Source organism: Cebus imitator, unplaced genomic scaffold (assembly GCF_001604975.1).
Source record: "Cebus imitator isolate Cc_AM_T3 unplaced genomic scaffold, Cebus_imitator-1.0 Scaffold30, whole genome shotgun sequence".
NCBI classification, from domain to species: Eukaryota; Metazoa; Chordata; class Mammalia; order Primates; family Cebidae; genus Cebus; species Cebus imitator.
This window is the reverse complement of record NW_016107345.1, coordinates 3,763,305-3,782,081: the sequence shown is the minus strand read 5'-3', so window position 1 is coordinate 3,782,081 and position 18,777 is coordinate 3,763,305. Positions and strand designations below refer to the sequence as shown.

At 37.1% G+C, this 18,777-nt stretch overlaps 1 protein-coding gene across 3 annotated transcripts in view; it reads left to right on the top strand.

Moving 5' to 3' along the window:
* Nucleotides 1-18,777, top strand: part of ATR (ATR serine/threonine kinase) — a 133,418-nt gene that overhangs the window by 73,791 nt on the left and 40,850 nt on the right. For all 3 annotated transcript variants that reach the window (XM_037736836.1, XM_037736835.1, XM_017523751.2), the window contains 7 exons: nt 4,099-4,277; nt 8,124-8,288; nt 9,517-9,608; nt 13,626-13,717; nt 14,278-14,455; nt 15,970-16,149; nt 16,613-16,772. In XM_037736836.1, the coding sequence (XP_037592764.1) occupies nt 4,099-4,277; nt 8,124-8,288; nt 9,517-9,608; nt 13,626-13,717; nt 14,278-14,455; nt 15,970-16,149; nt 16,613-16,772 (1,046 nt within the window). The remainder of the gene's footprint in view (nt 1-4,098; nt 4,278-8,123; nt 8,289-9,516; nt 9,609-13,625; nt 13,718-14,277; nt 14,456-15,969; nt 16,150-16,612; nt 16,773-18,777) is intronic.

The window sequence follows — 18,777 nt, the reverse complement described above, 5'->3', positions numbered from 1 at the left end:
TTTTGTTTTTTGGGTTTTATTTTTTGAGACAGAGTCACGCCTGGTTGCCAGGCTGGAGTGCAGTGGCACAGTCTTGGCTTGCTGCAGCCTCTGCCTCCTGGGTTCAAGCAATTCTTCTGCCTCAGCCTTCCAAGTAGCTGGGACTACAGGTGTGTGCCACCATGCCTGGCTAACTTTTGCATTTTTAGTAGAGACGGGGATTCAGCATGTTGGCCGGGATGGTCTCGATCTCTTGACCTTGTGATCTGCCTGCCTCGGCCTCCCAAAGTGCTGGGATTACAGGCGTGAGCCACCTTGCCTGGCTTATCAGTTCTATAATTTAAGCATTAGCTTAAAAAATACCTTGTTTTGTGTATTTTTGTGTGTGTTTTTTTTTTTTTCTTGAGATGGAGTTTTGCTTTTGTTGCCCAGGCTGGAGTGCAATGGTGTGACCTTGGCTCGCTGCAACCTCTGCCTCCCAGGTTCAAGCAATTCTCCTGCCCCAGCCTCCCAAGTAGCTGGGATTACAGGTGTCTGCCACCATGCCCAGCTAATTTTTTTTTGTATTTTCACTAGAGACGGTGTTTTGCCATATTGACCAGGCTGGTCTCGAACCCCTGAGCTCAGGTGATCCATCTGTCTCGGCCTCCCAAAGTGCTGGGACTACAGGTGTGAGCCACCATGCCTGGCCGTCATATGTATTTTTGAAATGGGTAATAGTGTGGCCTTTTCACTGAGAAAAAACAATGAATTTTTAGTCATAAGACCTTTCTGTCTTCTTACTCTCACTTGGACAAGACACATTATTTAATTTTTCTTTGTATAAAATGGAGTTAATATTTTTATTTGTATTTATTAATTTTTTTCAAGATGGAGTCTTGCTGTGTCACCCAGGCTGGAATGCAGTGGCACAATCTCGGTTCAGTGCACCCTCCACCTCCCGGGTTCAAGTGATTTTCCTGGCTCAGCCTCCTGAGTAGCTGGGATTACAGGCGTGTGCCACCACACCCAGCTAATTTTTGTATTTTTAGTAGAGACTGGGTTTTGCCATGTTGGCCAGGCTGCTCTCCAACTCCTAGTGGGAGGCGATCTGCCTGCCTCAGCCTCCCGAAGTGCTGAGATTATAGGCGTGAGCCACCACAAATGGCCAAAATGGAGTTAATATTATCTCTCTTAGGAGATCGTTGTACGGATTAAATGAGATGATGAATAGATAAATTATAAAGTGTGAAATAAATGAGATGATAATATTATTATTAACCTAATCCTCACTGTTAACTTATTACATGTTCCCTCAGTATTTGCATGCGTGCGTGTGTGTGTGTGTGTGTGTGTGTGTGTGTTTGTACTCTGGTCTTTGTTGTTTTCACTTGGAAAATACTCTTTCCAATCTTTTTCACATTTAAGTTTTAAATTTCAGGGGAGATATTAATTTTATTTTACGGCCTACAGAGAAGCTATCTTTGTTTATTTTTCTTGTGTCTAGTAGTGTTTGGTATCTAGCCAGCCGTCCAAATATGCTTACTATGCATTACTACACTATACCCTGCTATATCTTACTGTTTTTTTCCTGTGATACTGCAACTTTTACTGAGAAGTATCTTGATTTAAAAATGACATGTGCTAATTTGTCTCTCTGATATAAGCGTTTATGAGAAGAATTGTATTCATCACACACTAATGGATATTCTTACTTTCTTTGAACCTTTTGTTTTTCCATTCTTGCAATTAGTGGATGGTTATAATATGACCTTATATCTCAGCTGCTCTCACAGACATCAGGTGTTTTTCCTGCAGGCTTCCAGGCCAATTGAAAAACTGACTAACAATCCTTAAAGAGACCTTCATTTCCGTAATTCTCAATTTGTGAGCATCTCCCTCTGTTCTGTTAGTTGATACATTCCCGTTGTTAAGCTTAATAGTTTACAATTTTTCTAAAATTTTCTGGACTTGCCAATAATCACCTACTTGGGGAATATTTTTGTCTGGAACGAGGCTATTAATCTATTTTTCATATTTAACAATTAAATGTTTGTTTTTAATGTTTTTTTTGAGACCAAGTCTCTCTCTCTTGCCTAGGCTAGAGTGCAGTGGTGCGATCTTGGTTCACTACAGCTTCTACATTCTGGGTTTAAGTGATTCTCATGCCTCAGCCTCCTGAGTAGCTGGGATTACAGGCATGCACCACCATGCCCAGCTGATTTTTTGTACTTTTAGTAAAGATGGAGTTTCACCATATTGGCCAGGCTGGTCTCTAACTCGTAGGCTCAAACAGTCCATCTTCCTTGATCTCCCAAAGTGTTGGATAACAGATGTGAGCCAGCATGACCAGCCTGTTTGTTTTTATTTCTGCATGTCAAACTGGTACTATAAAACCAAACACTCTATTATCACCGTTTTCACTGACACTGTAATTAAAAATTCTAGGTATTCTTTTTTTTCTAAGACAGAGTCTTACTCTGTATTCCAAAGTGGAGTGCAGTGGCATGATCTCAGCTCACTGCAACCTCAGCTCACTGCAGCCTTTGCTCAAGCAATTCTTGTACTTCAGCCTTCTGAGTAGCTGGGACCAGGTGCACATCACCATATCCTACTATTTTTTTGCATTTTAGTGGAGACAGGGTTTCATCATGTTGCCCAGGGTGGCCTCTAACTCCTGAACTCAGGTAATCCACCCACCTCGGCCTCCCAAAGTGTTGGGAGGCATGAGCCACCATGCCTGGCCAAAATTCTAGCTTTTAAGAATAGCATTTGTAATGGTTCAAAAATATAATACTTTTAACATTTGTTTAACATTTTTGTAGAGACCCCCATCTCTACAAAATGAATACAAAAATTAGCTGGGTGTGGTGGTGTGTGCTTGTAATCTCAGCTAATTCTTGAGGCTGAAGTGTGAGGATTGCTTGAGCTTGTGAGCTTGAGGCTGCAGTGAGGCAAGATCACACCCCTGTACTCAATCCTGGGCAGCAAAGTGAGACCCTGTCTCAAAAGAAAAAATTACAATTTGAAATTATGTACAAATTTTGATGTAAATAAGGACCTTATTTTAAATATAATCTCTTTAGAATATACTACCTTAGGCCAGGTGTGGTGGCTCACGCCTGTAATCTTAGCATTTTGGGAGGCCAAGGTGGGAGGATCACTTGAGCTCAGAAATGTGAGACCAGCCTGTGCAACAGAGAAAGTACAAAATTTAGCCAGGCATGGTGGCACATGCCTGTGGCCCCAGCTACTCGGGAGGCTGAGGCAGGATCACTTTAGCCCAGAAGGTGAAGGCTGCAGTGAGCTATGATCGTGCCACTGCACTGCAGCCTAGGTGACAAAGTGAGACCCGGTCTCAAAATAAAATTTTTAAAAAGTAAATAAATTTAAAAAAATAAAATATACTACCTTACTTTTTTAAGTTTTGAAGAAATTTGTTTTCTGTTTTCTACTCACTGTTATGAATCATTAAAATTTAGAAGTTTTAAATAAGAATTTGTAAACTAGACTGTTCTCATTTAGAAGTTTTTAATTTTTGTCTTTTTGTACACTCCTGAAAAATTATCCTAAAGTACTTGTGGTTTTACTTTGAAGGCACTTTGACTTCAATTTCTAATGTAATAGGTGGTACTGTATATTTGGCAATCCAAGAAAAAATAGGTTGATAAGAAATCATACTAAGCTTTAAAAAAAGAGGCTATTTCCATAGTTCTGCACTTTCCCTATAAAATAGCTAAATTTAATCATATTTTATAGTCATCAAAAAATAATAACTAGTCTTGTGTCTTTTGTATCACCATTATATCTTTTCAAAGTTTAATAATAGATTTATATTTAATCCTCACCAACAACATCGTAAGGAAAGCAAGACAGGCACTAATATTTTCCTTTTATGGATAAAGAAACAGAGGCTCAGTAAGTTAAATGACTGTCCAAAGAAAGGTAAGTAATAATGATGGAGTTGGAGCAAGACTCTCTGAACAGTCATTCTGTTGTTAGTTACATTCTAAATATGATATCCTAATGCATTCAGATTAATTTGTTTAGTGAAGTAAATTGAACTTAAATACTTAAATTGACCCTTTTAAAATTTTATCTTGTAAGTCTTAATTACTCAACTTCTTTTTTCTGATCTAGTATCTACTGTGGATTATGAAGACTATCAGAGTGTAACCCGTTTTCTAGACCTCATACCCCAGGATGCTCTGGCAGTAGCTTCCTTTCGCTCCAAAGCATACACACGAGCTGTAATGCACTTTGAATCATTTATTACAGAAAAGAAGCAAAATATTCAAGAACATCTTGGATTTTTACAGGTTTGAAGTTAATATAGTGAATTTAATAATGAAAATTCATATAGCCGGTCTTATATTTATGTTGTTCATTTTTTTTTAATGTTTTAGATGCTATGCTAGGCTCTAGATATTTATAAGCACTTTGGAAGCTTATAGATGGGTGGGGAGAGATAAACATCAATTTGGCAAAATATTTTAAATGCAGTAACACACATGTACCCTGAGGAAGGACACTTAACTCCTTCATGTGGAGTAGGGTAGGAGATGGAAGTGGATGAGCCAGAGGTCAGGAATGTCTTCTTGGAGATGGTGTCTTAAAAAATGAGCAGTATAGGGAGGCAACACATTGTAAGTAGAGGCATCTCTGTGGAGCTGGAAAAGAGCGTGGCATATGCCAAACAGTTAAGTGTCAGTTTTGGAATGGCAGAGGAAAGGTCACAAATAACAGAGGACTTTTTAAGTTGCCCAAACTTCTTGGAGAGTGTGAACTAGGGAAGTGTTACGGTCACAGTGGCATTTTAGCTAAATGCCTGTGGCAGTTGTGGAGGAGGCTTTGGAAGGGCTATGATTCAAGGAATTACTATTCTCCTTGGGAGAGTTGTGATCCTGAATTTGGGAGTGAATGAGGGTGGTGGGGAAGTACTGGTTATGTCAGGTATCAGGCATGAAAATTCTGGTGAAATAATGATTTAGGCAATGTTCTGATTGTGTAGGGAACAAAAGAAAGTAAGGACAGGTGAGGCGAATACGTGGAATTAAATGAGAGCTCAAGATTGGTGGGCTTTTGAAATCAAAAAGCAAAGTGTGATAAAACAACTGGAAAATTAGTAACTTGCAGTCTTAAGATGAATATTAGCCCCTTCCTATCTTTGTGTTCCTCCTTGTCTAGTTTTAAGTCTGTGGTTCATGGTTAAAATCATTCCCTTAGTGTGATGCTCAACATCTTGTCTTTTCCCCACTGTGTTGTACTCCCTTTGTAAAACTCCAACCATATAATCAGCTGGAGAAAAATTACACAGTGGGTGTTATAACTGGTTTCACTTTAAGTTCATGATCTCAAACATCTTTAAAACTTCAGGACTCTAACATTACCTTCAGGCCTGCTGGGTTTCTCTAGTAAGGCTACTTTCCCTTTTTTCAAGATGACTATACCTTACCTTTTATTTGCTTCCCTGCTTCCAGCTGTTGATCTTGCTTCATCATTCAGTAGGAAAAATCTGCAAATGCACAGCATCTGCACCATATTCTTTTTCTTCCCAACTTATGTTATTTTGTTTAGTTATTTATTTTGAGATAGGGTCTCACTCTATCACCCAGGCTGGAGTACAGTAGCACGATCTCAGCTTATTGCAGCCTCCACCTCCCAGGCTCAAGGGATCCTCCCACCTCAGCCTCCTGAGTAGCTGGGCCCACAGGCACCACCACCACACCTGGCTAATTTTTTATATTTTTAGTAGAGATGGGATTTTCCATGTTACTTAGGCTGGCCTCCTGACCTCAAATGATCTGCCTGCCTTGGTCTCTCACAGTGCTGGGATTAGAGCATGAGCCACCATGCCTGGCTTCTTCTGTTATTTTTAAGGAAGGATTCCTTCTTGTCAAAATTGAAGTTTTTTACTTGTGTTCTCAATTTCCAGATGTAACTTCTTCATATATTCCTTCTTTCTCTAGTGTAATTAATTTCTCTTCGTGAACCAGAGTATATAGAGCATATAGACATGCTCTAGTAAAGCCTATCTTAACTTTTTATAATTCCCTTGATCTTACCGTCTCCTTTAGAAACATCCCATCTCTCGGTTTCTAGAACTTCATAACCAGTTTTTGAAAGAATTGTCTATTTTCCCTATACTGTAATTGCTTGTTTCTTCGCTTCTCATTCACTCTGCCTATTTCAACAAGACTTCTCTTTTTCTTTTCTCTTGACACTATGCTAAGAAAATTGGTGGCCACATGTTACCAAATCCAGTAAATTTTTCCCAGCCCTCATTTTCTTTTTTTTTTTTTTCCCATTTATTTATTTTATTGTATTTTAGGTTTTGGGGTACATGTGAAGAACATGCAAAATTGTTGCATAGGAACACACATGGCAGTGTGATTTGCTGCCTTCCTCCCCATCACCTACATCTGGCATTTCTCCCCCTGCTACCCCCCCAGCTCCCCACCCCCCACCGTCCCTCCCCTATTTCCCCCCAACTGACCCCAGTGTGTAGTGCTCCCCTCCCTTTGTCCATGTGCTCTCATCGTTCAACACCCGCCTATGAGTGAGAACATGCGGTGTTTGATCTTCTGCTCCTCTGTCAGTTTGCTGAGAATGATGGTTTCCAGGTTCATCCATGTCCCCACAAAGGACACAAACTCATCGTTTTTGATGGCTGCATAATATTCCATGGTGTATATGTGCCACATTTTCCCTATCCAGTCTATCGTCGATGGGCATTTGGGTTGGTTCCAGGTCCTTGCTATTGTAAACAGTGCTGCAATGAACATTCGTGTACACGTGTCCTTATAGTAGAACGATTTGTAATCCTTTGGATATATACCCAGTAATGGGATTGCTGGGTCAAATGGAATTTCTATTTCTATGTCCTTGAGGAATCGCCACACTGTCTTCCACAATGGTTGAACTAATTTACACTCCCACCAACAGTGTAAAAGTGTTCCTACTTCTCCACATCCTCTCCAGCATCTGCTGTCTCCAGATTTTTTAATGTTCGCCATTCTTACCGGCATGAGGTGGTATCTCAATGCAGTTTTGATTTGCATTTCTCTTATGACCAGTGATGATGAGCATTTTTTCATATGTTTGTTGGCCTCACGTATGTCTTCTTTTGTAAAGTGTCTGTTCATATCCTTTGCCCACTTTTGAATGGGCTTGTTAGTTTTTTTCTTGTAAATCTGCTTTAGTTCTTTGTAAATTTTGGATATCAGCCCTTTGTCAGATGGGTAAACTGCAAAAATTTTTTCCCAATCTGTTGGTTGCCGATTCACTCTAATGATTGTTTCTTTTGCTGTGCAGAAGCTGTGGAGTTTGATTAGGTCCCATTTGTCTATTTTGGCTTTTGTTGTCAATGCTTTTGGTGTTTTGGTCATGAAGTCCTTGCCTACACCTATGTCCTGAATGGTTTTGCCTAGATTTTCTTCTAGGGTTTTTATGGTGTTAGGTCTTATGTTTAAGTCTTTAATCCATCACTGTACATGCCTTTCTCATTCAGACATTTGCTTTTCTCCCATGGCTTCTGAGATATTTTATTCTCCAGTTTTCTTCCAAGTTATCTCTCTTCTCTGTTTCATTTGCCAGCTCCTCCTTGTTGATAAATGTAGAAACTCTAGTCTCTCTGCTCAGCTTTCTTTTCTTCTTTATCAATTTCCTAGATCATCCCATTCTTTCACATGTTGTAAGAGACTGTCTTTGTGCTAATTGATTCCTAAATTTTTATCTTTAGCTTTAACATCTCCTTTGAGCCCAGATTGCTGTCTTGGTTTTCTTGGAGGCATCTCAATAACAATATTTTAAAATGCTTATTTACATTTAAAAATTCAGTAAAACTCTTATAAACTGTATTCAACAGAATATGGTATCATTTGGATCTAGAGAGTTTTAGGATCATGAGGTTCTTCGTAATCCTATGATCAATAACAGCTATTGATGTAAATTTGTATTTAAGAAGAATAATAATGTTGACAGAATAGAATGCCTGAAAATAAGTTTATAATTTTACTGTGACTGCCATGAAACAAATGTTTCCTATTACTTTGAGGAAAAATTTTTCAAAAAATTCCTCTTTCAGTATAAACAGATGGCTTTGTAGTTTTATTTCCAGTTGTGTTTTTCCTGTTTTTGATTGTTTTTTTAATTATTGAACAAAGAAATTGTATGCTGCTATGCATGAACCTGATGGAGTGGCTGGAGTCAGCGCAATTAGAAAGGCAGAACCATCTCTAAAAGAACAGATTCTTGAACATGAAAGCCTTGGCTTGCTGAGGGATGCCACTGCTTGTTATGACAGGGCTATTCAGCTAGAACCAGACCAGGTAAGATAATAATTGAAAGGCAACATAATGAAAATAGCCCTGAATATGAAATCTGGAAACTTTAGTTTTAATACTATTTCTATCAATGTCACTGAGTGTCTGGAAAATATTTAACTCTCTCTGAGCTTAAGTTTCCTGACAGATAAAAATAGAGACTTTATTAGATGATTTTAAAAATCCCTTCCAATACTACATTTGTATGACTTTAGAAATCCCCTAAATGAATGAGATTTATTATGGAGTATATCTGTATTGAAATGTACATTTAATAACTCCAAAATGTATATAATTTTAGTTTGCTATTTAAAGTGTAAGTCATGCACCAATTTGCAGAAATAAGGATTATCCATAGGCTGAGAAACATTTTCATGTTTTATACACCCACCCCACTCCTGCTTACCCACCTGGACGTCTCTGAAATGGTCCTGTAGTTACCCACCTGGATGTCTCTGAAGTGGTCCTGTAGAATCACTGAGTTATAGCTAATAATCAGAGTAAGTTGTCTGTCTGCTGGGACAGAAAGGAGTTTAGAATCATTCATTTATAATCTTGCCTTATATTCTAATTTTGGGATATTGGTTTTTGTCATATTGGACATGTTTCTCAGAAGCTCAATATATATGTTCTTTATTTTTCACAATCTTGTTTTCATTTTAAAGGATATTACATAATCCTCCTTAACTTTTTAGTTTCTAAAGCCCCAAATCCATATTTTAAACATCAGAACCTTTGAGCTTTAATGTTTATGTGAGAAATATGGCAATCTTTAAACAGAATATCAAAGATACTAGATACTTTTTATATTTGTTCTGAATCAAAAAGTAGTCCAAATCTGAAAGATATAATAACTTCAATCTGAAATTTTCTAGGTTGTCAACATTTATTTATGTTATTTTAAATGTATTAGGACATTGCTGGGGGTCCTGCCATGTAAGTAAGCAAGTCAATTGTTAAATTAAGAAAGGTGTAGCTGGGCACCATGGCTAATACCTGTATTCCAGCACTTTCTGAGACTGAGGCGGGAGGATCACTTGAGCCCAGAAGTTTGAGACCAGTCTGGGCAACATGGCGAGACCCTATCTCTACAAAATATTAAAATAATAATATTAAAGAAAATAAGTGCAATCAAGTAAATAGTAATTTTTAAAGAATATCAGTTAAACTGTTTTTGGCTCCTAAGCTATTACTGAAGTGATAATTGGTATTTTAAATATTTTTAAATTTCTAGATCATTCATTATCATGGTGTAGTAAAGTCCATGTTAGGTCTTGGTCAGCTGTCTACTGTTATCACTCAGGTGAATGGAGTGCATGCTAACAGGTAATATTTTATAAAAGAATGGTTTTATTATTTTATCTGAATGGGGAATTTTTAATTAGTGAATTAGATGACTTAATGTTTAGTGAGTAATCAATGTTTTATGTGTTTTCATGGTATTGGAAATAAGCACCAAATTTTTTTGCCCCTCAAGTTTTTCATAGTCAATCTACCACTTAACAGTTTATCTTCTATCAAAAGAGCCATCCTTGAATTAGATTGCCCTAACGCAAGAAACTTCGAGAACCCACCTGCTATTGGTTATATGGGACTTCCTGAGGCTCAAAGGGCATCTGTGCTCTGCTTACAGTATCAGTACCAGTTATTTTCTGTGCTAGAGTTGGGGGAGTGAACTTCGTGACTGATTTATGGACTATTACTGTAGACTGTGTGCATTGATTTTTACCCTAAATGATTGATGAATGTGAAAGCAGCCTTACTCACCTAAAGAAAGTGGGTTTATTATAGAAAATCAGATTATACAAAAAATAATATGTATGTGTGGCAAAAATTAAGGCTGAGTAGTTCTTCCAAATGGAGATTAAATGTGGAGATTGACACTGCTCTTGAAGCTGCTTTGCTGTGAGAGCTGAAAGCTATATTTCTTGATTTATTCACCAGACTCTAAATGACTATTCTGGGGAGTAAAATTTGGTCAAAAGGGAATGGGATCTCAGTTAACCAAAGAATATACAGGCCGCTCTTTTTAGACTACTCTGAAGCCAACTTTTTCTTTTTCTTTTTTTTTCGACTTTTATTTTAAATTCTAGGGGTACATGTGCAAGTTAGTGACAAGAGCATATTACATGATACTGAGGTTTAGGATACAATTGAACCCATCACTCAGGTATTGAGCATAGTACCCAAAAGATAGTTTTTCAACTCTTGCCTCGCTCCTTCTTCCACCTCTTGTAGTCCCCAGTGTCTATTGTTCCCATATTTGTCTCCATGTGTACCCAGTGTTTAGCTCCCATTTATAAATGAGAACATGTGGTGTTTGGTTTTCTGTTTCTGTGTTAGTTCACTTAGAATAATGGCCTCTAGCTACATCCATGTTGCTGCAAAGGACATTATTTTATTCTTTTTTTATGGCTGCATAGTATTCCATTGTGTATATATGCCACATTTTCTTTATCTCATTCACCATTGATGGGCATTTAGGTTGATTTCATGTCTTTGCTATTATGAATAGTGCTGCGATGCACATACAAGTGTGTGTTTTTGGTGGAATGAATTATTTTTATTTGGGAATATACCCAGTAATGGGATTGCTGGGTGTTCTATTTTCAGTTCTTTGAGAAATCTCCACATTACTTTCCACAATGGCTGAACTAATTTATATTCCCACCAACAGTGTATAAGCATTCCCTTTTCTTCGAAGCCCCTTCCAGATCTGTTACTTTTTGACTTTTTAATAATAGCCATTCTGGGCCAGGTGTGGTGGCACATGCCTGTAATCCCAGCACTTTGGGAGGCCGAGGTGGGTGGATCATTTGAGGTCAGGAGTTTGAGACCAGCCTGGCCAACATGGTGAAACCCCATCTCTACTAAAAAATTACAAAAATTAGCTGGGCATGGTGGTACACATCTGTAACCCTAGCTACTTGGGAGGCTGAGGCAGGAATATTGCTTGAACCTGGAAGATGGAGGTTGCAGTGGGCCAAGATTCCACCACTGCATTCCAGCCTGGGCAACAGAGCAAGACTCTGTCTCAAAATAATAATAATAATAGCTATTCTGATTAGTGTGAGATGGTATCACATTTTGGCTTTGATTTGCATTTCTCAAATAATTGTGATAATGAGCATTTTTTCATATGCTTGTTGGGTGCTTATATGGTTTCTTTTGAGAAGTGCCTGTTCATGTCCTTTCTCTACTTTTTAATGGAGTTGTTTTTTGCTTGTTGGTTTATTTAAGCTTTTTATAGATTCTGAAGCCAGCGTTTTCTAAGTACTGTTTGTATAGGTTCCAAAACTGATTCATAAAGTCTATCATTCTACAATGCCTGAGGACAGAGAAGTTCACTGTTTGTCAGATGGTATCGCAGCAGTGGAATTTATGAAATGACAAGGGAAGTTTTGCAGAAGTAGAGAAGGAATGCTTACATGTTGTAGATATGTTTCTCCAGATTAGTTGAAAGACCTTATGAATAAATAGGTTACAGAGATTTGGGAAAGAGTCATGGCTCAAATTGGGGTGTCAGATTTCTTTTTGACATAGACTACATATTCAGACTTCTCTTTTCTTCTCTTTGGGTCTGGGATACATAGAGCCTTCTGATCTTGGGTTGTGAAAAAGACATGTCAGTATTCAATGAAGGGTGCTATGTCATGGTTAGGCAAATGATTATGGATGGGGCAATCTCTATTTGCATTTAAACAAATATTTTTCCAAAAATATTGACTGTGCTTATCCTATTTATCATTCTTTTTAATGTAGCCATTTGTATGGATACATTCTCACAGCCTAATCCTGATTGCCGTTTGTACATTTTGCTATAAGGCTTTGTGTGACACATCCCCTCTGTAACCTGTTATTCCACAAATAATCTGTTATCCCACATTTGGATAACAAATACTGCCTAATTCTACTGAGATTTTTTTTTTCTGAAATTTTTATATTTTGGCATCTGATGGTAAGCTTGTAAAGTTGTTCAAAATTGGACTTTTGAAAATTACATTTCAGTTGTATTTCTCTAGCCTTATTCTAAACTGTTTTTGGTGGTGGTCATGTTTAAAAATTGGAACATATTCTATCTGCTATTTTTAGAATTTTAAAAAATGAAACTTGTTAGGTCATTTGTTATCTTTTCTTTATGTGTTTTTACTGCAGAAAGAGCAAGGAAAACTTTGAGGATATTGATTCCAGCCTCTCTGTTACTTTATTTATAATATGGATATATATGTGCTGTATGCAGTGTTATTAGATTATTAAATGAAAAATTGTGCCTAGCCTAGGATCTAACATATGGCAGATATTCAGACAGTATGATTAATAAAAAAGAAACATGAGGAAAGTCTAGCTGCTTCTGTATAGTCATGATCTCAAATATTACTGGTCATCCCAATGTCACCTACGTAGAATGCTTACAAAATAATTAGCCTATGTCACACTGGTTTTGCGAACTCAAATTTTAAACTGACTGAAAGTAGTTTAAAAATAGATATATATTGGCTGGGCGCGGTGTCTCACACCTGTAATCCCAGCACTTTGGGAGGCCAAGGCAGGTGGATCACGAGGTCAGGAGTTCAAGACCAGCCTGGCCAACATGGTGAAACCCCGTCTCTACTGAAAATACAAAAATTAGCCAGGTGTGGTGGTGCGCACCTGTAATCCCAGCTACTCGGGAGGCTGAGGCAGAAGAATTGCTTGAATCCGCAGAGATCGTGCCACTGCACTCCAGCCTGGGTGACAGAGTGAGACTCTGCCTCAAAAAAAAAAAAAAGAAAAGAAAAGAAAAGGTATATATTTTAGGTAGCTAGTCTTATATACTTTGTTATGCCATTGACAAATCATTTTAACTTTCTTAGGCTCTTGGTATTGTTCTAGATACCTCCCAACTGTCCCTAACCTATACCACTGGTCCCCCCGTATTTTTGTCTTAAATTTAATTCAGAATTCTAAGTTATTAGAATTGCTTACCTCTGCATTTATGTGTGTTCTGTTGGCTCTTTTTCTTCCTTGCTCTTTGTTCAAATTAAGCCTACAGCTATTTTTACAGTGGGCTTAGTTATTATTCAGGAATTAACTCTGCTATAATATATGGCACACTTTAATTTGTTGAGGAATGGCATCTTAAATGGTTTATTAGAAGTAATTAGTGAAAAAATATTTTTGAAGGATGGAAAGATTAAAATTTTCTAGGTAGTTTCTGGATAGAGATAGTTATTTTATATCTAAGAACGAAATACAATATAGTGTAAATTCAATAAATATAGTAGAGTATGTAAACCATTGAAAACTCTCTGAATATTACTTTAAATAAATTAAAGTTTAGTTGATATGGGTTTCTTTTAATAGGTCTGAATGGACAGATGAATTAAACACATACAGAGTGGAAGCAGCTTGGAAATTGTCACAGTGGGATTTGGTGGAAAACTATTTGGCAGCAGGTAAAATTACTTCTTAATATATAAGCAGTTTTAATATGCCATAAATATTCAGACTTAAGTAGCTTAAAAACATGCATACTTAATCTCTTAGCCTGTTTTATGATTGCCTTGTTTAGTTGTTCAAAATAGAATGAAAACAGGCTGGGCATGGTGACTCACACCTGTAATCCCAGAGTTTTGGGAGGCCAAGGCGGGAGGATTACTTGAGGCCAGAAGCTCTACACCAGCCTGGGCAACATAGTGAGACTGTCTCTACAAAAATGTTTTTTAAAAACTTAGCTGGGCATAATGGCTTATGCCTGTAGTTTACCAACTCAGGAGGCTGTGGTGGGAGGATCATTGGAGCCCAGAAGTTCAAGGTGGCAGTGAGCTATAATCATGCCATAACCCTCCAGCCTGGACCACAGAGTGAAACTCTGTCTTGAAAAAAAAAAAAGAAAAAAAAAGATGGAGTGAAACCATCTGTTTGATATTTCTGCTAACCATTTTATCTAATGAAATAAAGCTGACACTTGGACTCAGCTACCATGACATTTCTTGACTCTTCATTTGTTTTTCAGATGGGAAATCTACAACATGGAGTGTCAGACTGGGACAGCTATTATTATCAGCCAAAAAAAGAGATATCACAGCTTTTTATGACACACTGAAACTAGTGAGAGCAGAACAAATTGTACCTCTTTCAGCTGCAAGCTTTGAAAGAGGCTCTTACCAACGAGGATATGAATATATTGTGAGGTATTTTGGGGTTTCCATTTTTATATTCCTGGCCTATAAATATCATCTGGCAGCACTGGAGTTTTTTGATGAGTAAATAATTGATAGTGTGTTTGGTATTATGCATAGCTATACCAAATAGCTCTTTCATTCTTTTTACCTCACAATTACCCTACAGTTAAAAAATATTCTAACATACATCCTTTTAAGGAAAGGCAGCTATGAGACAAAATGAAAAACATAATAAAAATATCTTATGTTTGTCCTCTTGTAATATCATAGTTTGCTTTCTGTATAACCTAAATATAATACAGACTTCTCTAACACCTGCACATCGGTGCTTGGTATTCGTTGTTTCCCTTTCCTTCCCATTTAGATATGTGTTTGTTATTTGCCCCCAAAACATATAGGTTTCACATTACTAGAAAGAATATTACCTTTTAGAGGTGACGAAGAAAATGTTAGAAAACATTTTAGGTCTATGAATTCTACCTAGGGAAAAATGATAAAGTAAATATTATAATTAAAGTATAAGAAATTTATAACATAGCGCATTTTTTTTTAAGTTAGAAGAATTCACTATATTTAGTATCAGCCCCTTTGGTAATATCTTAATGAAAGTAGAGTTTGGGCCACTAAGTTTAATTCTGTTCTGTAGCTACTCAGCTATACCTTTGTGCCTGGAACTCTGAGTCGTAGACACTGACTATCATACAAAGGGGGGAAAGCTAGTGTGAATGTATCACAGTTTTCGTCACTCTTAGAAAGAAAACTACATTAATTTCACAATTTTCTACTGGCATCTGCTGTGCGAGGTCCTCTTATTTGTTTATTTATTTAATTTGAGACTGACTCTCACTCTGTTGCCCAGGCTGGAGTGCAATGGCGCAATCTTGGCTCACTGCAACCTCCACCTCCCAGGTTTAAGCAATTCATCGGCAATATATGCAGATACCTCATGTTGGTTTATAATGAATCCATGTTTTCTTTTATCTTCATTTAGGTGGTAAATTTTGGTTTTCATGCATTTGAATTTAGTTTTATCCATCATTCTACAATTTAATTCATAGGAATTTGGGAAGCATTGCAAATCCCTAAATATTTATTTACTTAAAAAATTTTAATATAATTAATTAATTTTATTTATTTATTATTTTAAGGGATGGGATCTTGCTCTGTTGCCTGAGCTGGAGTGCAGTGGCTATTCACAGGCATAACCATAGCTCACTGTAGCCTTGAACTCCTGAGCTCAAGTGGTCCACCTGCCTCAGTCTCCTGAGTAGCTGAGAGTACAGGCACACACTACCATGCCTGACTAAAGCACTAAATATATGAACCAGTATAAATTGGTGTTGATGTTCAGTTTGAAAAGATATAAATGTGATTGTTTGCATAGCAAGGATATATTAAAGTTCTACCAAAGTAAGCTGTGTATTTTAAATTCTTTATTGCTGATTTAAAGTACATGCTTTATATATGAGATTAGTAAGTCTGAATGTGATTAACATTTTAACATGGGCTCTGTCTATCTTTAGATTGCACATGTTGTGTGAGTTGGAACATAGCATCAAACCGCTTTTCCAGCACTCTCCAGGTGACAATTCTCAAGAAGATTCCCTAAACTGGGTAGCTCGACTAGAAATGACCCAGAATTCCTATAGAGCCAAGGAGCCTATCCTGGCTCTCCGGAGGACTTTATTAAGCCTCAATAAAAGGTTTCTCACGCTACTTTTTTTTAAATGTCACTTATCTTGAATTTGGTATTTGGATGTTGTTTGGGGGTCTGTATTTTTCTGTTTCCAATTATCAAGGCTACACTGTCTGGCTGAAAGGAACCTGGAACAACTTAAGAATCACTTTTAGATGCCATTTCTTTCTCTTTTTTAAGATGTTAAAAACATATCTGGGGGATACATTTTTTTATTGATAAAAATAATAAAGTTTATATTAGGTAAAATGGAGCACTATAAGAAAATTTAAGTCAAGGCTTTTTAAACAAATTAATCATTGATTCCTTTGAAATAGTATATGAAGAAGGTTCTGTGTTGGGAACAGGGGCTTTCAAAACATTGGAACTACTTGCACAGTGTATGACCCAGATTTCAATTGTTTTAGTTAAGTTGTTGCATATACTTACCAATGGTCTGTTTCTCTCCCATGTTTTGTTACTTCCTCTAGACCAGATTACAATGAAATGGTTGGAGAATGCTGGCTGCAGAGTGCCAGAGTAGCTAGAAAGGCTGGTCACCACCAGACAGCCTACAATGCTCTCCTTAATGCAGGGGAATCACGACTTGCTGAACTGTATGTGGAAAGGGCAAAGTGGCTCTGGTCCAAGGTAATGGCCAGGGAAGTGTCATCAGATATATATTCTGTTGGGAATTATGTACTTTCTTAAAAGGCCAACTGAGAGAACATAACTAATTCAAATTAAGAACCTTTTTTTCTATCACTTTTCTTCATTGGTTATCTACCATGGTCTGGAAGTAACTGTTCTTTTTACCCTAGTCTCCAGGTACCTTCCCATTTCAAGATTGAATGTGCAGTTCTTTCAGTTTTCATCTATCTTACATTTTCCTTGAGGAAAATTGCCTCTTAATTTTTTACCTTATGTATGTTTACAGGGTGTATATAGTAGGCACTCAGTGAATGTTGGTTAAATGAATATAACTCTGTCACTTAGTCGCTGGCAGATAATTAGTTCTCTATGGACTTACTGGTGTTGCTATCAAGATTCAGTTCTGATCTAGCCAGAAAGGGCCTACATCTGAACAGAAGTTCACAGCAGTCTTCAGATTAAAGCAATAGTAATAAGAAGGGTGTTTTTAAAATATTGGAGCTACTTGCAAGATTTTTTACTCAGATTTAAATGACTATTGCTTACGTTTCTCCTCAGGCTAGTCACCAGTCTAGAATTAGTAATAGGCATAGCACGTTTTGGAAGTGACACTTAGCAACTATTGTTAGTGTCATTTGTGGTTACACCAACTTTGTGGTGGCTGAGAAAGGACTGGAGAGGAGGTGTTTCCTGGATGAGAGGGGAAAGTAATTTATTCAGTGTGCATTAGTCAGTCCTGGTCATTTTGAGTTAGTGCTAGTCTATGTATTATGATACCTTAAACTCAATATGTTCAAAATGGAATTCATTATCTAATACTGAATATCTGTTTCTCCTCTCATGTTTTCTATTTTTCTGAATAAGACTTTATTTCATCCTCCCATTGAAAACAGAAACCTGGACATCATCTTAGATTCCTTCTGCAACTTCACTTTTCACATCCAGTTGGAGACTAAATCTTTGTTCTTCAACCTTAGAAATATCTCTTGAATCATCTCCCTCTTATTTATTTCCATTGCCTTAATTTATGACTTTATTATTTATACCCTCTAACAATATTAACCTTTTTTAGGATCTCACCATTTCCCTTTGTACATTACTGCAGTCTGTGGTCTTTCTAAAACCTACATCAAATCATGTTGCTCCTTCAAAAAGATAATCCTATAAAGTACCTTTAGGATTAAGCCTGAACTTTAGGAACTACACACGTCCCTTTCTGATCAAGTCCTGGCCTACTTCCTCAGCTTCATTCATCACCATCTCAAAAACCCTTCAAACTTCAGCTAAAATCAGACCATGTGCTTTTCTTCCAATTAAAGTTACTATTCCATTTACCTAGAATGCCCTTCACTAAATTCTCTGCCAAGAAGATTTCTACTCATTCTTGGAAACCTAATTCAGATTTTTTTCATTGATAACTTTTCCTGACTGCTGTTCTCCATTTTCCTATATTCTTCAGGTAGGTTTAGGGGACTCTCTTCTCTATGTTGTATAATGCCAGTGTATATTCCTCTGTTGTAGCACTTAGCTAATATGCTGTCGTTTCACGGTCTCTTTCCTCACGTGACTATGAACTTTTTTTTATGCCAGAGATTTTAATTTGTTCATAATTGTCTTCGGTTCCCTGAACTTTGATTATAGTCCTTTCTTGATATCCATGGGGGTTTGGTCCCAGAATTCTCCACGGATAACAAAATCTGTGGATACTCAAATCTTTTATGTAAAGTGGACACACAGTATTTGCATATAACCTATGTACACAGTACTCTTGTATACTTTTCTAGGTTACTTATAATACCTAATACAGTGTAAATGCTTTGTAAACAGTTATTATACTTGTATGACTTATTCATATTATTTTTATTATAGTGTTTATTTTTTTATTCATAATATTTGTTTTTCTTTTTTTAAATTTAAATTTTTATGTTTTGAGAGAGACAGAGTCTGGCTCTGCAGCCCAGGCTTGATGCAGTGGCATGATCATAGCTCATTGATGCCTTGGACT